We start from the raw sequence: 19,837 nt of genomic DNA, 5'->3' as shown, positions 1-19,837 counted from the left end.
TGATGAGTACATGATACATCACTAAATATATAAATGAAGTTGAAGTCATAAAATCCTTTCAAAAGTAAAATCATGCCTCTTGTGTGTAAATGTATCCAGACAATTTTAGAAAGGACAAGAGTCCCAAAACTTTCAAAGGTACAAAAATATAACAAGTTATCAGATGACAACTCAAAGCTAGATGCAGAACATTTTATATCAACTACACACATTGTTGGATTGGACATGAAATTCCTATCTACAAAACAAAAGAATTAAAATTACATAACAGATTTCTCTTATTTACAGTTAAATTGTGATTCAAAAAATATCAATGCCTGTAAAGAACATTTGTGGAAATTGAAGAAACAGTGCACTATTGTTTAAATGAAAGACAGATTTACATGTAGTCATCAAGACTGACAAAAAAAAATAAAAAAAAAAATAAAAAAAAATTGTGAATGTACTGTGTATATATATACTAGTGTAAAAACTATTTCTTTGGCGAAACGGCTATTTCGAGTTGTGGTAACCGAAAACTACCTTTTGAACCACTATCACTGCTAGATGACGACGACATTCTGGACTTCTTTAAAGGCTGAGCAACTCCACCAGCACCCTCAATCCTAACCTCACTTTCATCTGTCACTTCATATGAACCTTTACTTTTTGAGCTAAAACCTCCAATTGTTGCAAACTTCAACTTTCCTTTTTTGCCTTTTGTTTCTCCACCATCTATTGAAATGTTGCCACCCTCAGCCTGTAAGTGCCCTTCAGTAGAAACAGGGGAACCTGCTAAACCTCCCTCATCACTTACAGAGGATGAGTGATGTCGTGATTTTTTGAAGAAATCAAGGGAGGCAGATTTACTCTTTGGCGAAACCTTAAATCCAGAGCTTCCCTCTACTGCCAACTTGCCACTTATCAATTCCCCAGAACTAAGACTTAACTCCTTAGACACATTTGCACCACCTTTAGTGGTAAGATCAGCATCTTCTCCCTCAACATAAAGATCAGCTGCACTGCCACCTTTAGATTTAGATTTGAAAAATTTTGGCATTTTGACTTTCATTTTTCCACCGCTGCTTTTCATATCAGTGCTCTGCATTTCTAGACTTTGGGAACTAACTTTAACACCAGCAGCCAATTCACCTGAACCTACATCTACACCCATCTCTCTTCCTTCTACTTTAGGCAATGCAACACCAAACTTTGGTACTTTGATTTTAGGAAAGGTTACATTACCTTCTGGGTACTCAACCCCAGATAATGATGCATCTGGCTTCATGCCTAACCCACTTGCAGCCACTCCCTTTTGTCCCCTCACATTAAAGCCTGGTATTTCAATGCTCCCTTCTACTCCTTTTCGTTCAGTGAGATTTAAATCAGCATCTAAAGCCACACCATGGACATTTACAGACTGCACTGTCCCCTGTGTTTTTCCTTCCATATCAATTTTAACATTGCCTTTTCCATTAATGCCTGATCCTGCTACACTGACACCTGGGGAATGCAAGGTCTCCAATGTTCCACCTCTAACATCCAGTTCAGGGGTTTTTAATTTAGAGCCAGTGATGCTGATTTTTGGCATTTTTATTTCCCCCCCTTTTGTTTTGAAATCCGGACTGTCCAAACTAGCATCTGGTGTCTGAATATCAGTTTTAAGGCTTGCAGATGGCAAATCAACATCAGATGATTTTATAGTTCCAGATGAACTACCTTTAACTTTTGGAGATTTAATGTCAAATTCCACATCAGGAAAATGTAACTTTCCAAAAAAAGGTTTCTTTACTTTGGTTGACTTCAACTGTAAATCAGGTTCATTTGTCTCCAACTTGACAATTTCAGTCTTCATATCACCATCAACAGTTTTAGACTTCCCTTTCCCTTTGGTCAATTTGAATTTACCCTTTTTTCCTTTTACATCTATGTTCATGTCAGGTCCTTCTAAACTACCACCAGCATCAGGAATATCTGCATCTAATTTTGGGCTCTTAACTCCAAGTGAAAATTTAGATTTCTTGGTTTTTGGAACCTTGATGTTAGCATCTGGTCCACTAATGTTGACATCACCGCTCGCCTTAATGTCTTTTTCAGGTACTGAAAGACTGCCACCTGAAGACTTTATTCCAAAGTTGGGCCCTTTGAATTTTGGGAATTTAACATGTTTTAAACCCCCCTCAGGTCCCTCAATGTCAAGATCAGGAGCATTAACATCAATTCCAGGTCCTTTGATATCAAAATCAGCTTTTGGGAGATTGATGTCAACATCTGGACCCTCCATTTTAGGGCCTTTCATTCCAAATGAAGGCATTTTGATTTTTGGCATCTTTAGACCACCCTCTGGGCCCTCTATATCAATATCAGGACCTTCAATGTCCCATTTTGGAGCATTTGTGTCACCTGTTATCTTTGGTACAGAAACATCCATATCACCCTTGAATTTGGGGCCTTTTAAATTTAAGTTAACATCTGGCATAGAGATCTTTGGACCAGATGTGGAAGGCATTTTAAACTTGGGACCTTTGATTTTGCCCTCAGGTCCCTCAATGTCAAGATCAGAAGTTCTAATGTCCATTTTAGGTCCTTTAATATCAACATCTGCTTTTGATAGATTAATGTCAACATCTGGGCCCTCCACTTTAGGACCTTTAAGTCCAAATGATGGCATTTTGATGTTCGGCATCTTAAAACCACCCTCAGGACCCTCAAGGTCTGGGCCTTCAATTTCAACTTTTGGTCCTTTAATATCTCCTTCCATTTTAGGAACAGACACATCAACATCTCCTTTTATTTTTGGACCTTTCAGGTTGAAGTCAACATCTGGCATAGAAATCTTTGGGCCAGACATAGATGGCATTTTGAATTTGGGGCCCTTGATTTTTCCCTCAGGTCCCTCAATGTTAAGATCAGGAGTTTTGATGTCAATTTCAGGTCCTTTAACATTAACATCTGCTTTTGGGAGATTGATGTCAACATCCGGGCCCTCCATTTTAGGACCTTTAACTCCAAATGATGGCATTTTGAACTTTGGCATCTTAAAACCACCCTCGGGACCCTCAAGGTCTGGGCCTTCAATTTCAACTTTTGGTGCTTTAATATCTCCTTCCACTTTTGGAATGGACACATCAACATCACCTTTGAGTTTTGGGCCTTTCAGGTTGAAGTCAACATCTGGCATAGAAATCTTTGGGCCAGACATAGATGGCATTTTGAATTTGGGGCCCTTGATTTTTCCCTCAGGACCCTCAATGTCAAGCTCTGGGCCCTTGATATCTACTTCTGGTGCTTTGATGTCACCTTTAACTTTTGGAACTGATACATCAACATCACCTTTCAGTTTTGGACCTTTCAGGTTGAAATCAACATCTGGCATAGAGATCTTTGGACCAGATATGGAAGGCATTTTGAACTTGGGACCTTTGATTTTCCCTTCGGGCCCCTCAATGTCAAGATCAGGAGATTTGATGTCAATTTCAGGTCCTTTAACATCAACATTTGCTTTTGGGAGATTGAGGTCAACATCTGGGCCCTCCACTTTAGGTCCTTTGAATCCAAATGATGGCATTTTGAATTTAGGCATCTTCATGCCACCTTCTGGGCCCTCTATATCAAAATCAGGACCTTCAATGTCCACTTTTGGAGCCTTTATGTCACCTGCAATCTTGGGTCCAGAGATATCCATATCACCCTTGACTTTTGGACTTTTCAAGTTGAAGTCAACATCTGGCATAGAGATCTTTGGACCAGACATAGATGGCATTTTGAACTTGGGACCTTTTAATTTCCCTTCAGGTCCCTCAATGTCAAGATCAGGAGTTTTGATGTCAATTCCAGGTCCTTTAACATCAAAATTTGCTTTTGGGAGATTGATGTCAATATCTGGGCCCTCCACTTTAGGTCCTTTGAATCCAAATGATGGCATTTTGAATTTAGGCATCTTCAAGCCACCTTCTGGGCCCTCTATATCAAAATCAGGACCTTCAATGTCCACTTTTGGAGCCTTTATGTCACCTGCAATCTTGGGTCCAGAGATATCCATATCACCCTTGACTTTTGGACTTTTCAAGTTGAAGTCTACATCTGGCATAGAGATCTTTGGACCAGACATAGAAGGCATTTTGAACTTGGGACCTTTTATTTTCCCTTCAGGTCCCTCAATGTCAAAATCAGGTCCTTCAACATCAACATTTGCTTTTGGGAGATTGAGGTCAACATCTGGGCCCTCCACTTTAGGTCCTTTGAATCCAAATGATGGCATTTTGAATTTAGGCATCTTCAAGCCACCTTCTGGGCCCTCTATATCAAAATCAGGACCTTCAATGTCCACTTTTGGAGCCTTTATGTCACCTGCAATCTTGGGTCCAGAGATATCCATATCGCCCTTGACTTTTGGACTTTTCAAGTTGAAGTCTACATCTGGCATAGAGATCTTTGGACCAGACATAGAAGGCATTTTGAACTTGGGACCTTTTATTTTCCCTTCAGGTCCCTCAATGTCAAAATCAGGTCCTTCAACATCAACATTTGCTTTTGGGAGATTGAGGTCAACATCTGGGCCCTCCACTTTAGGTCCTTTGAATCCAAATGATGGCATTTTGAATTTAGGCATCTTCAAGCCACCTTCTGGGCCCTCTATATCAAAATCAGGACCTTCAATGTCCACTTTTGGAGCCTTTATGTCACCTGCAATCTTGGGTCCAGAGATATCCATATCGCCCTTGACTTTTGGACTTTTCAAGTTGAAGTCTACATCTGGCATAGAGATCTTTGGACCAGACATAGAAGGCATTTTGAACTTGGGACCTTTTATTTTCCCTTCAGGTCCCTCAATGTCAAAATCAGGTCCTTCAACATCAACATTTGCTTTTGGGAGATTGAGGTCAACATCTGGGCCCTCCACTTTAGGTCCTTTGAATCCAAATGATGGCATTTTGAATTTAGGCATCTTCAAGCCACCTTCTGGGCCCTCTATATGAAAATCAGGACCTTCAATGTCCACTTTTGGAGCCTTTATGTCACCTGCAATCTTGGGTCCAGAGATATCCATATCGCCCTTGACTTTTGGACTTTTCAAGTTGAAGTCTACATCTGGCATAGAGATCTTTGGACCAGACATAGTAGGCATTTTGAACTTGGGACCTTTTATCTTCCCTTCAGGTCCCTCAATGTCAAGATCAGGTCCTTCAACATCAACATTTGCTTTTGGTAGATTGAGGTCAACATCTGGGCCCTCCACTTTAGGTCCTTTGAATCCAAATGATGGCATTTTGAATTTAGGCATCTTCAAGCCACCTTCTGGGCCCTCTATATCAAAATCAGGACCTTCAATGTCCACTTTTGGAGCCTTTATGTCACCTGCAATCTTGGGTCCAGAGATATCCATATCACCCTTGACTTTTGGACTTTTCAAGTGGAAGTCTACATCTGGCATAGAGATCTTTGGACCAGATATAGAAGGCATTTTGAACTTGGGACCTTTTATTTTCCCTTCAGGTCCCTCAATGTCAAAATCAGGTCCTTCAACATCAACATTTGCTTTTGGGAGATTGAGGTCAACATCTGGGCCCTCCACTTTAGGTCCTTTGAATCCAAATGATGGCATTTTGAATTTAGGCATCTTCAAGCCACCTTCTGGGCCCTCTATATCAAAATCAGGACCTTCAATGTCCACTTTTGGAGCCTTTATGTCACCTGCAATCTTGGGTCCAGAGATATCCATATCACCCTTGACTTTTGGACTTTTCAAGTTAAAGTCTAAATCTGGCATAGATATATTTGGACCAGACATAGAAGGCATTTTGAACATGGGACCTTTTATTTTCCCTTCAGGTCCCTCAATGTCAAGATCAGGAGTCTTGAAGTCAACATCCGGGCCCTCCACTTTAGGACCTTTAAGTCCAAATGATGGCATTTTGATCTTTGGCATCTTAAAACCACCCTCAGGACCCTCAAGGTCTGGGCCTTCAATTTCAACTTTTGGTGCTTTAATATCTCCTTCCACTTTTGGAATGGACACGTCAACATCACCTTTCAGTTTTGGACTTTTCAAGTTGAAGTCTACATCTGGCATAGAGATCTTTGGACCAGACATAGAAGGCATTTTGAACTTGGGACCTTTTATCTTCCCTTCAGGTCCCTCAATGTCAAGATCAGGTCCTTCAACATCAACATTTGCTTTTGGTAGATTGAGGTCAACATCTGGGCCCTCCACTTTAGGTCCTTTGAATCCAAATGATGGCATTTTGAATTTAGGCATCTTCAAGCCACCTTCTGGGCCCTCTATATCAAAATCAGGACCTTCAATGTCCACTTTTGGAGCCTTTATGTCACCTGCAATCTTGGGTCCAGAGATATCCATATCACCCTTGACTTTTGGACTTTTCAAGTTAAAGTCTAAATCTGGCATAGAGATATTTGGACCAGACATAGAAGGCATTTTGAACTTGGGACCTTTTATTTTCCCTTCAGGTCCCTCAATGTCAAGATCAGGAGTCTTAAAGTCAACATCCGGGCCCTCCACTTTAGGACCTTTAACTCCAAATGATGGCATTTTGATCTTTGGCATCTTAAAACCACCCTCAGGACCCTCAAGGTCTGGGCCTTCAATTTCAACTTTTGGTGCTTTAATATCTCCTTCCACTTTTGGAATGGACACGTCAACATCACCTTTCAGTTTTGGACCTTTCAGGTTGAAGTCAACATCTGGCATAGAGATCTTTGGACCAGACATAGATGGCATTTTGAACTTGGGACCTTTGATTTTCCCTTCAGGTCCCTCGATGTCAAGATCAGGTCCTTCAACATCAACATTTGCTTTTGGGAGACTGAGGTCAACATCTGGGCCCTCTACTTTAGGTCCTTTGAATCCAAATGATGGCATTTTGAATTTAGGCATCTTCAAGCCACCCTCTGGGCCCTCTATATCAAAATCAGGACCTTCAATGTCCACTTTTGGAGCCTTTATGTCACCTGCAATCTTGGGTCCAGAGATATCCATATCACCCTTGACTTTTGGACTTTTCAAGTTGAAGTCTACATCTGGCATTGAGATCTTTGGACCAGACATAGAAGGCATTTTGAACTTGGGACCTTTGATTTTTCCTTCAGGTCCCTCAATGTCTAGATCAGGGGTTTTGATGTCAATGTCTGGTGATTTAATACTGACATCACTACTAGGCACATTAACATCAATATCTCCTTTGGGTGATTTAAAACCAAATTTTGGCATTTTAAATTTTGGCATCTTGAACTTTGGCTTTTTCACATTTGCTTCCGGAATATTGACCTCAACATTAGGACCTTCAGGACCAGATACTGATGGCATCTTCAGTTTTGGGCCCTTGATTTTTCCTTCGGGTCCTTCAATGTCAAGCTCTGGGCCCTTGATATCTACTTCTGGACCTTTAATGTCTCCTTTAACTTTTGGAACAGATACATTAACATCACCTTTGAGTTTTGGGCCTTTCAGGTGGAAGTCAACATCTGGCATAGAAATGTTTGGACCGGAGATTGATGGCATCTTGAATTTGGGGCCCTTGATTTTTCCCTCAGGTCCCTCAAGGTCAAGCTCTGCAGTTTTAATATCCATATCTGGTGCCTTAACCTCAATATCTGCTTTTGGGAGATTGATGTCAACATCTGGGCCCTCCACTTTAGGACCTTTAACTCCAAATGATGGCATTTTGATCTTTGGCATCTTAAAACCACCCTCAGGACCCTCAAGGTCTGGGCCTTCAATTTCAACTTTTGGTCCTTTAATTTCTCCTTCCAATTTTGGAACAGCTACATCAACATCACCTTTCAGTTTTGGCCCTTTCAGGTTGAAGTCAAAATCTGGCATAGAAATGTTTGGACCGGAGATTGATGGCATCTTGAATTTGGGACCCTTGATTTTTCCCTCAGGTCCTTCAAAGTCAAGCTCTGGACCCTTGATATCTACTTCTGGTGCTTTAATGTCTCCTTTAACTTTTGGAACTGATACATCAACATCACCTTTCAGTTTTGGCCCTTTCAGGTTGAAGTCAACATCTGGCATAGAGATCTTTGGACCGGAGATAGATGGCATCTTGAATTTGGGGCCCTTGATTTTTCCCTCGGGTCCCTCAATGTCAAGATCAGGAGTTTTGATGTCAATTTCAGGTCCTTTAACATCAACATTTGCTTTTGGGAGATTGATGTCAACATCTGGGCCATCCACTTTAGGACCTTTAACTCCAAATGATGGCATTTTGAACTTTGGCATCTTAAAACCACCCTCGGGACCCTCAAGGTCTGGGCCTTCAATTTCAACTTTTGGTCCTTTAATATCTCCTTCCACTTTTGGAATGGACACGTCAACATCACCTTTGAGTTTTGGGCCTTTCAGGTTGAAGTCAACATCTGGCATAGAAATCTTTGGGCCAGACATAGATGGCATTTTGAATTTGGGGCCCTTAATTTTTCCCTCAGGTCCCTCAATGTTAAGATCAGGAGTTTTGATGTCAATTTCAGGTCCTTTAACATTAACATCTGCTTTTGGGAGATTGATGTCAACATCTGGGCCCTCTACTTTAGGACCTTTAACTCCAAATGATGGCATTTTGAACTTTGGCATCTTAAAACCACCCTCGGGACCCTCCAGGTCTGGGCCTTCAATTTCAACTTTTGGTGCTTTAATATCTCCTTCCACCTTTGGAATGGACACATCAACATCACCTTTGAGTTTTGGACCTTTCAGGTTGAAGTCAACATCTGGCATAGAAATCTTTGGGCCAGACATAGATGGCATTTTGAATTTGGGGCCCTTGATTTTTCCCTCGGGTCCCTCAATGTCAAGATCAGGAGTTTTGATGTCAATTTCAGGTCCTTTAACATCAACATTTGCTTTTGGGAGATTGATGTCAATATCTGGGCCCTCCACTTTAGGACTTTTAACTCCAAATGATGGCATTTTGAACTTTGGCATCTTAAAACCACCCTCGGGACCCTCAAGGTCTGGGCCTTCAATTTCAACTTTTGGTCCTTTAATATCTCCTTCCACTTTTGGAATAGACACATCAACATCACCTTTGAGTTTTGGGCCTTTCAGGTTGAAGTCAACATCTGGCATAGAAATCTTTGGGCCAGACATAGATGGCATTTTGAATTTGGGGCCCTTGATTTTTCCCTCAGGTCCCTCAATGTTAAGATCAGGAGTTTTGATGTCAATTTCAGGTCCTTTAACATTAACATCTGCTTTTGGGAGATTGATGTCAACATCTGGGCCCTCCACTTTAGGACCTTTAACTCCAAATGATGGCATTTTGAACTTTGGCATCTTAAAACCACCCTCGGGACCCTCAAGGTCTGGGCCTTCAATTTCTACTTTTGGTGCTTTAATATCTCCTTCCACCTTTGGAATGGACACATCAACATCACCTTTGAGTTTTGGACCTTTCAGGTTGAAGTCAACATCTGGCATAGAAATCTTTGGGCCAGACATAGATGGCATTTTGAATTTGGGGCCCTTGATTTTTCCCTCAGGACCCTCAATGTCAAGCTCTGGGCCCTTGATATCTACTTCTGGTGCTTTGATGTCACCTTTAACTTTTGGAACTGATACATCAACATCACCTTTCAGTTTTGGACCTTTCAGGTTGAAATCAACATCTGGCATAGAGATCTTAGGACCAGATATGGAAGGCATTTTGAACTTGGGACCTTTGATTTTCCCCTCGGGTCCCTCAATGTCAAGATCAGGAGTTTTGATGTCAATTTCAGGTCCTTTAACATCAACATTTGCTTTTGAGAGATTGATGTCAATATCTGGGCCCTCCACTTTAGGACCTTTAACTCCAAATGATGGCATTTTGAACTTTGGCATCTTAAAACCACCCTCGGGACCCTCAAGGTCTGGGCCTTCAATTTCAACTTTTGGTCCTTTAATATCTCCTTCCACTTTTGGAATAGACACATCAACATCACCTTTGAGTTTTGGGCCTTTCAGGTTGAAGTCAACATCTGGCATAGAAATCTTTGGGCCAGACATAGATGGCATTTTGAATTTGGGGCCCTTGATTTTTCCCTCAGGTCCCTCAATGTTAAGATCAGGAGTTTTGATGTCAATTTCAGGTCCTTTAACATTAACATCTGCTTTTGGGAGATTGATGTCAACATCTGGGCCCTCCACTTTAGGACCTTTAACTCCAAATGATGGCATTTTGAACTTTGGCATCTTAAAACCACCCTCGGGACCCTCAAGGTCTGGGCCTTCAATTTCAACTTTTGGTGCTTTAATATCTCCTTCCACCTTTGGAATGGACACATCAACATCACCTTTGAGTTTTGGACCTTTCAGGTTGAAGTCAACATCTGGCATAGAAATCTTTGGGCCAGACATAGATGGCATTTTGAATTTGGGGCCCTTGATTTTTCCCTCAGGACCCTCAATGTCAAGCTCTGGGCCCTTGATATCTACTTCTGGTGCTTTGATGTCACCTTTAACTTTTGGAACTGATACATCAACATCACCTTTCAGTTTTGGACCTTTCAGGTTGAAATCAACATCTGGCATAGAGATCTTTGGACCAGATATGGAAGGCATTTTGAACTTGGGACCTTTGATTTTCCCCTCGGGTCCCTCAATGTCAAGATCAGGAGTTTTGATGTCAATTTCAGGTCCTTTAACATCAACATTTGCTTTTGGGAGATTGATGTCAACATCTGGGCCCTCCACTTTAGGACCTTTAACTCCAAATGATGGCATTTTGAACTTTGGCATCTTAAAACCACCCTCGGGACCCTCAAGGTCTGGGCCTTCAATTTCAACTTTTGGTCCTTTAATATCTCCTTCCACTTTTGGAATAGACACATCAACATCACCTTTGAGTTTTGGGCCTTTCAGGTTGAAGTCAACATCTGGCATAGAAATCTTTGGGCCAGACATAGATGGCATTTTGAATTTGGGGCCCTTGATTTTTCCCTCAGGTCCCTCAATGTTAAGATCAGGAGTTTTGATGTCAATTTCAGGTCCTTTAACATTAACATCTGCTTTTGGGAGATTGATGTCAACATCTGGGCCCTCCACTTTAGGACCTTTAACTCCAAATGATGGCATTTTGAACTTTGGCATCTTAAAACCACCCTCGGGACCCTCAAGGTCTGGGCCTTCAATTTCAACTTTTGGTCCTTTAATATCTCCTTCCACTTTTGGAATGGACACATCAACATCACCTTTGAGTTTTGGGCCTTTCAGGTTGAAGTCAACATCTGGCATAGAAATCTTTGGGCCAGACATAGATGGCATTTTGAATTTGGGGCCCTTGATTTTTCCCTCAGGACCCTCAATGTCAAGCTCTGGGCCCTTGATATCTACTTCTGGTGCTTTGATGTCACCTTTAACTTTTGGAACTGATACATCAACATCACCTTTCAGTTTTGGACCTTTCAGGTTGAAATCAACATCTGGCATAGAGATTTTTGGACCAGATATGGAAGGCATTTTGAACTTGGGACCTTTGATTTTCCCCTCGGGTCCTTCAATGTCAAGATCAGGTGTTTTGATGTCAATTTCAGGTCCTTTAACATCAACATTTGCTTTTGGGAGATTGATGTCAACATCTGGGCCCTCCACTTTAGGACCTTTAACTCCAAATGATGGCATTTTGAACTTTGGCATCTTAAAACCACCCTCGGGACCCTCAAGGTCTGGGCCTTCAATTTCAACTTTTGGTGCTTTAATATCTCCTTCCACTTTTGGAATGGACACATCAACATCACCTTTGAGTTTTGGGCCTTTCAGGTTGAAGTCAACATCTGGCATAGAAATCTTTGGGCCAGACATAGATGGCATTTTGAATTTGGGGCCCTTGATTTTTCCCTCAGGTCCCTCAATGTTAAGATCAGGAGTTTTGATGTCAATTTCAGGTCCTTTAACATTAACATCTGCTTTTGGGAGATTGATGTCAACATCTGGGCCCTCCATTTTAGGACCTTTAACTCCAAATGATGGCATTTTGAACTTTGGCATCTTAAAACCACCCTCGGGACCCTCAAGGTCTGGGCCTTCAATTTCAACTTTTGGTGCTTTGATATCTCCTTCCACTTTTGGAATGGACACATCAACATCACCTTTGAGTTTTGGGCCTTTCAGGTTGAAGTCAACATCTGGCATAGAAATCTTTGGGCCAGACATAGATGGCATTTTGAATTTGGGGCCCTTGATTTTTCCCTCAGGACCCTCAATGTCAAGCTCTGGGCCCTTAATATCTACTTCTGGTGCTTTGATGTCACCTTTAACTTTCGGAACTGATACATCAACATCACCTTTCAGTTTTGGACCTTTCAGGTTGAAATCAACATCTGGCATAGAGATCTTAGGACCAGATATGGAAGGCATTTTGAACTTGGGACCTTTGATTTTCCCCTCGGGTCCCTCAATGTCAAGATCAGGAGTTTTGATGTCAATTTCAGGTCCTTTAACATCAATATTTGCTTTTGGGAGATTGATGTCAACATCTGGTCCCTCCACTTTAGGACCTTTAACTCCAAATGATGGCATTTTGAACTTTGGCATCTTAAAACCACCCTCGGGACCCTCAAGGTCTGGGCCTTCAATTTCAACTTTTGGTCCTTTAATATCTCCTTCCACTTTTGGAATGGACACATCAACATCACCTTTGAGTTTTGGGCCTTTCAGGTTGAAGTCAACATCTGGCATAGAAATCTTTGGGCCAGACATAGATGGCATTTTAAATTTGGGGCCCTTGATTTTTCCCTCAGGTCCCTCAATGTTAAGATCAGGAGTTTTGATGTCAATTTCAGGTCCTTTAACATTAACATCTGCTTTTGGGAGATTGATGTCAACATCTGGGCCCTCCATTTTAGGACCTTTAACTCCAAATGATGGCATTTTGAACTTTGGCATCTTAAAACCACCCTCGGGACCCTCAAGGTCTGGGCCTTCAATTTCAACTTTTGGTGCTTTAATATCTCCTTCCACTTTTGGAATGGACACATCAACATCACCTTTGAGTTTTGGGCCTTTCAGGTTGAAGTCAACATCTGGCATAGAAATCTTTGGGCCAGACATAGATGGCATTTTGAATTTGGGGCCCTTGATTTTTCCCTCAGGACCCTCAATGTCAAGCTCTGGGCCCTTAATATCTACTTCTGGTGCTTTGATGTCACCTTTAACTTTCGGAACTGATACATCAACATCACCTTTCAGTTTTGGACCTTTCAGGTTGAAATCAACATCTGGCATAGAGATCTTAGGACCAGATATGGAAGGCATTTTGAACTTGGGACCTTTGATTTTCCCCTCGGGTCCCTCAATGTCAAGATCAGGAGTTTTGATGTCAATTTCAGGTCCTTTAACATCAACATTTGCTTTTGGGAGATTGATGTCAACATCTGGTCCCTCCACTTTAGGACCTTTAACTCCAAATGATGGCATTTTGAACTTTGGCATCTTAAAACCACCCTCGGGACCCTCAAGGTCTGGGCCTTCAATTTCAACTTTTGGTCCTTTAATATCTCCTTCAACTTTTGGAATGGACACATCACCATCACCTTTGAGTTTTGGGCCTTTCAGGTTGAAGTCAACATCTGGCATAGAAATCTTTGGGCCAGACATAGATGGCATTTTGAATTTGGGGCCCTTGATTTTTCCCTCAGGTCCCTCAATGTTAAGATCAGGAGTTTTGATGTCAATTTCAGGTCCTTTAACATTAACATCTGCTTTTGGGAGATTGATGTCAACATCTGGGCCCTCCACTTTAGGACCTTTAACTCCAAATGATGGCATTTTGAACTTTGGCATCTTAAAACCACCCTCGGGACCCTCAAGGTCTGGGCCTTCAATTTCTACTTTTGGTGCTTTAATATCTCCTTCCACTTTAGGAATGGACACATCAACATCACCTTTGAGTTTTGGGCCTTTCAGGTTGAAGTCAACATCTGGCATAGAAATCTTTGGTCCAGACATAGATGGCATTTTGAATTTGGGGCCCTTGATTTTTCCCTCAGGTCCCTCAATGTTAAGATCAGGAGTTTTGATGTCAATTTCAGGTCCTTTAACATCAACATCTGCTTTTGGGAGATTGATGTCAACATCTGGGCCCTCCACTTTAGGACCTTTAACTCCAAATGATGGCATTTTGAACTTTGGCATCTTAAAACCACCCTGATGTCCCTCAAGGTCTGGGCCTTCAATTTCAACTTTTGGTGCTTTAATATCTCCTTCCACTTTTGGAATGGACACATCAACATCACCTTTGAGTTTTGGGCCTTTCAGGTTGAAGTCAACATCTGGCATAGAAATCTTTGGGCCAGACATAGATGGCATTTTGAATTTGGGGCCCTTGATTTTTCCCTCAGGACCCTCAATGTCAAGCTCTGGGCCCTTAATATCTACTTCTGGTGCTTTGATGTCACCTTTAACTTTTGGAACTGATACATCCACATCACCTTTCAGTTTTGGACCTTTCAGGTTGAAGTCAACATCTGGCATAGAAATCTTTGGGCCAGACATAGATGGCATTTTGAATTTGGGGCCCTTGATTTTTCCCTCAGGTCCCTCAATGTCAAGATCAGGAGTTTTGATGTCAATTTCAGGTCCTTTAACATCAACATTTCCTTTTGGGAGATTGATGTCAACATCAGGGCCCTCCACTTTAGGACCTTTAAGCCCAAATGATGGCATTTTAATCTTTGGCATCTTAAAACCGCCCTCGGGACCTTCAAGGTCTGGACCTTCAATTTCAACTTTTGGTCCTTTAATATCTCCTTCCACTTTAGGAACGGACACATCAACATCACCTTTGAATTTTGGGCCTTTCAGGTTGAAGTCAACATCTGGCATAGAAATTTTTGGGCCAGACATAGATGGCATTTTGAATTTGGGGCCCTTGATTTTTCCCTCAGGTCCCTCAATGTTAAGATCAGGAGTTTTGATGTCAATTTCAGGTCCTTTAACATTAACATCTGCTTTTGGGAGATTGATGTCAACATCTGGGCCTTCCACTTTAGGACCTTTAACTCCAAATGATGGCATTTTGAACTTTGGCATCTTAAAACCACCTTCGGGACCCTCAAGGTCTGGGCCTTCAATTTCAACTTTTGGTGCTTTAATATCTCCTTCCACTTTTGGAATGGACACATCAACATCACCTTTGAGTTTTGGGCCTTTCAGGTTGAAGTCAACATCTGGCATAGAAATCTTTGGTCCAGACATAGATGGCATTTTGAATTTGGGGCCCTTGATTTTCCCTTCAGGACCCTCAATGTCAAGCTCTGGGCCCTTGATATCTACTTCTGGTGCTTTGATGTCACCTTTAACTTTTGGAACTGATACATCAACATCACCTTTCAGTTTTGGACCTTTCAGGTTGAAATCAACATCTGGCATAGAGATTTTTGGACCAGACATGGAAGGCATTTTGAACTTCGGACCTTTGATTTTCCCCTCGGGTCCCTCAATGTCAAGATCAGGAGTTTTGATGTCAATTTCAGGTCCTTTAACATCAACATTTGCTTTTGGGAGATTGATGTCAACATCAGGGCCCTCCACTTTAGGACCTTTAAGCCCAAATGATGGCATTTTGATCTTTGGCATCTTAAAACCACCCTCGGGACCCTCAAGGTCTGGGCCTTCAATTTCAACTTTTGGTCCTTTAATATCTCCTTCCACTTTAGGAACGGACACATCAACATCACCTTTGAGTTTTGGGCCTTTCAGGTTGAAGTCAACATCTGGCGTAGAAATCTTTGGTCCAGACATAGATGGCATTTTGAGCTTGGGACCTTTGATTTTCCCCTCGGGTCCCTCAATGTCAAGATCAGAAGTTTTGATGTCAATTTCAGGTCCTTTAACATTAACATCTGCTTTTGGGAGATTGATGTCAACATCTGGGCCCTCCACTTTAGGACCCTTAACTCCAAATGATGGCATTTTGAACTTTGGCATCTTAAAACCACCCTGATGACCCTCAAGGTCTGGGCCTTCAATTTCCACTTTTGGTGCTTTAATATCTCCTTCCACTTTTGGAATGGACACATCAACATCACCTTTGAGTTTTGGACCTTTCAGGTTGAAGTCAACATCTGGCATAGAGATCTTTGGACCAGACATAGAAGGCATTTTGATCTTGGGACCTTTTATTTTCCCTTCAGGTCCCTCAATGTCAAGATCAGGAGTTTTGATGTCAATTTCAGGTCCTTTAACGTCAACATTTGCTTTTGGGAGATTGATGTCAACATCAGGGCCCTCCACTTTAGGACCTTTAAGCCCAAATGATGGCATTTTGATCTTTGGCATCTTAAAACCGCCCTCAGGGCCCTCAAGGTCTGGGCCTTCAATTTCAACTTTTGGTCCTTTAATATCTCCTTCCACTTTAGGAATGGACACATCAACATCACCTTTGAGTTTTGGGCCTTTCAGGTTGAAGTCAACATCTGGCATAGAAATCTTTGGGCCAGACATAGCTGGCATTTTGAATTTGGGGCCCTTGATTTTTCCCTCAGGTCCCTCAATGTCAAGATCAGGAGTTTTGATGTCAATTTCAGGTCCTTTAACATCAACATTTGCTTTTGGGAGATTGATGTCAACATCTGGGCCCTCCACTTTAGGACCTTTAACTCCAAATGATGGCATTTTGATCTTTGGCATCTTAAAACCGCCCTCAGAACCCTCAAAGTCTGGGCCTTCAATTTCAACTTTTGGTCCTTTAATATCTCCTTCCACTTTAGGAATGGACACATCAACATCACCTTTGAGTTTTGGCCCTTTCAGGTTGAAGTCAACATCTGGCATAGAGATCTTTGGACCAGATATGGAAGGCATTTTGAACTTTGGACCTTTGATTTTCCCCTCAGGTCCCTCAATGTCAAGATCAGGAGCTTTGATGTCAATTTCAGGTCCTTTAACATTAACATCTGCTTTTGGGAGATTGATGTCAACATCAGGGCCTTCCACTTTAGGACCTTTAACTCCAAATGATGGCATTTTGAACTTTGGCATCTTAAAACCACCCTCAGGACCCTCGAGGTCTGGGCCTTCAATTTCAACTTTTGGTCCTTTAATATCTCCTTCCACTTTAGCAACGGACACATCAACATCACCTTGTTTTGGACCTTTCAGGTTGAAATCAAGATCTGGCATTGAAATCTTTGGGCCAGACATAGATGGCATTTTGAATTTGGGGCCCTTTATTTTTCCCTCAGGTCCCTCAATGTCAATGTCGGCGCCTTCAATATTGACTTTAGGAGCTTTAATATCTCCTTCCAATTTTGGAACAGACACGTCAACATCACCCTTAAGTTTTGGGCCTTTCAGGTTGAAGTCAACATCTGGCATGGAAATCTTCGGACCGGAGATCGATGGCATCTTGAATTTGGAGCCCTTGATTTTTCCATCAGGTCCCTCAATGTCAAGCTCTGGAGCTTTAATATCCACATCTGGTGCCTTAAGCTCAATATTGCCTTTAGGGATTTTCACATCAACGTCTGTCCCCTCCACTTTTGGACCCTTGATCCCGAATGATGGCATTTTAATCTTTGGCATCTTAAAACCACCCTCTGGACCCTCAAGGTCTTGGCCTTCACTTTCAACATTTGGTGCTTTAATAGCTCCTTCCACTTTTGGAACAGACACGTCAACTTCTTTTAGTTTTGGACCTTTTAGGTTTAAGTCTATATCTGGCATAGAAATCTTTGGACCAGAGATTGATGGCATCTTGAATTTGGAGCCCTTGATTTTTCCATCAGGTCCCTCAATGTCAAGCTCTGGACCCTTGATATCCACATCTGGAGCTTTAATTTCCATGTCTGCTTTGGGAAAATGTATGTCAACATCAGGTGCCTCCACTTTTGGACCTTTGATTCCAAAGGAGGGAATCTTGATTTTTGGTAGCTTAAAACCACCCTCAAAATCCTCACTGTCAGGGCCAATTTCAACATTCGGTGCTTTAATATCTCCTTTCACTTTTAGAGTAGAGACATTCTGTGTTGGCCCTTTCACGTTTAAGTTCACATCAGGTATAGAAACCTTTGGACCGGAAATTGATGTTATCTTGACATTGCTGTCTTTAACTTTTCTATCAGATCCCTCAATGTTAAGCTGAGTATTGATATCTACATCTTTTCCTTTAATCTCCATTTCTGCTTTTGCAAGATTTAGCTCAACATTTGGACCCTTCACTTCTGAACTTTTCATTCCAAATGAGGGCATTTTTACCTTTGAAACCGTAAGGTCACCCTTAGCACTCTCACGATCTGATTCTTTAATATCAAATTTTGGTGTCATAATGTTCCCTTCAACCTTTGGAACGGACACATTAACATCTCCTTTCACTTTTTGTCCTTTCAGGTTTAAGTCCACATGTGGCATATAAGTTCCCTGACCAGAGATCGATGGCACATTAAATTTGGCTTCTTTGACTTTACCCTCATGTCCTTCAGTGTGTTTTTCTGGACCCCTGATGTCCATATCTGGTTGTGTAATTTTAACATTAGCTTCAGGGAGACTTACTACTGTATCAGGTACCTGAAACTTTGGATCTTTAAGTCCAAATGAGGACAGTTTTACATCAGTGCCCAAATTGGAGCCCTCCAAATTAGTGCCTTTCACTCTAAATGATGAAGCTGACAGATCCTGATTGCCAGTTATGCTAAAACCTCTTTGACTAACATCTTTAAGATTTTGATTGTTATAAATCACTTTAGGACTTTCTACAGTAAACGGTTTAGTTCCAAATTGTGGTTCTTTCACATGGGATATCCTGAGTTCACCACCAATTTCCTCTGCGTGAACAACCGATCCACTAGTTTCAACTTTTGGTAACTTGACTTTACCGTCTACATCTGGGATGGCAAAATCCGAACCCTGGCTGATTTCAGCTTCAGGATGTTTAATATTTACCTTGGGCCCTTGAACATCTATGCTAAATTTAGACAATTTGGTTTTATCAGCAGACCCATCCTTAAGCACTTCAGACAAAGATTCCCTGCCAAAACTGCCCCCTGAATCTCCACTAATGGAAAAACCTGAAACACGAGTGTTCAGAGCAGGGTCCTTAACTGTAGCAAACCCAGTTTCTTTTATCACACTTGATGCTTTAAAACCAGCTTCCATTGGAGAAGAAACATTTCCCACTTCTTTGTCTAACCCCATGGTTACTTTGCCAGAGAGATAACTACTGCCTGTAGAAGTTTCAGTCCTTCCAAAACGTTCTATCATCCTCTGTCCTTTTCCCCCTGACAATCCAGTGTCTGACACATTAAATCCAATCTCTCTCCCACTACCATCTAATTCACCTGTTGGTGTGATAGATCCTGTGCTACAGTGCTTCACAGAGGAGCCAGTGATATGGGGCCCGCCAAGAGATATGTCCCCCATTTTTATACCTCCGTGTGCACAGCTAACAAGACTACTATGTGGTAATCTGATTTGAGAAGAGTCCCCCTCCGACTGCTCATGCTGCAAAACCTGAATTTTGTACTCAGGGCTTGAGGAATCAATCTGCTCACTAGTCCCCCCTGGCATGTCCACAGTGTAGGTAGTTATTCTCCGAGTGATTGTAGTAACGGTGCAACCATCACTGCTTGTGCTGCTGTGACGCTCTGTACGCACATCAACACCCTCAGCAAGATCCTCAGACTTCAGTCTAGGTTTAATCTTCTTAGTGAAGATTCTTTTGTAGTCTTCGTCATCTCCACTCTAAAGTAAAGGAATGACAATATTACTATGATATTCCATGTCTGTGTGAAATTTAAATGTAAGAAACAAATATACCAAAAAAAGTTAAATTGGTTAAATCTGGAAATACTGATGAAACTAAAATCAGTTGACACTGACTGTAACAATGTTTTTTCTAATACAATGTGTACCAATGCTGAA

At 41.6% G+C, this 19,837-nt stretch overlaps 1 protein-coding gene across 2 annotated transcripts in view; it reads right to left on the bottom strand.

Annotated features, from left to right (window-relative positions):
- Positions 1-19,837, bottom strand: part of ahnak (AHNAK nucleoprotein) — a 33,036-nt gene continuing 13,199 nt past the window's right edge. Inside the window, exons 5-6 of one of the 2 annotated variants that reach the window (XM_079892271.1) lie at positions 16,924-19,657; positions 1-16,572 (exon numbers count right to left, since the gene is read on the bottom strand). In XM_079892271.1, the coding sequence (XP_079748397.1) occupies positions 473-16,572; positions 16,924-19,657 (18,834 nt within the window). In that variant the 3' untranslated portion in view covers positions 1-472. Of the gene's footprint in view, positions 19,658-19,837 lie in introns of both variants that reach the window. The other variant, XM_079892270.1, reaches the window with a different exon arrangement.

The sequence above is a fragment of the Squalius cephalus genome (genome assembly GCF_949319135.1).
Source record: "Squalius cephalus genome assembly, chromosome: 14".
Taxonomy (NCBI): Eukaryota; Metazoa; Chordata; class Actinopteri; order Cypriniformes; family Leuciscidae; genus Squalius; species Squalius cephalus.
This window is presented reverse-complemented; position numbering and strand designations above follow the sequence as displayed.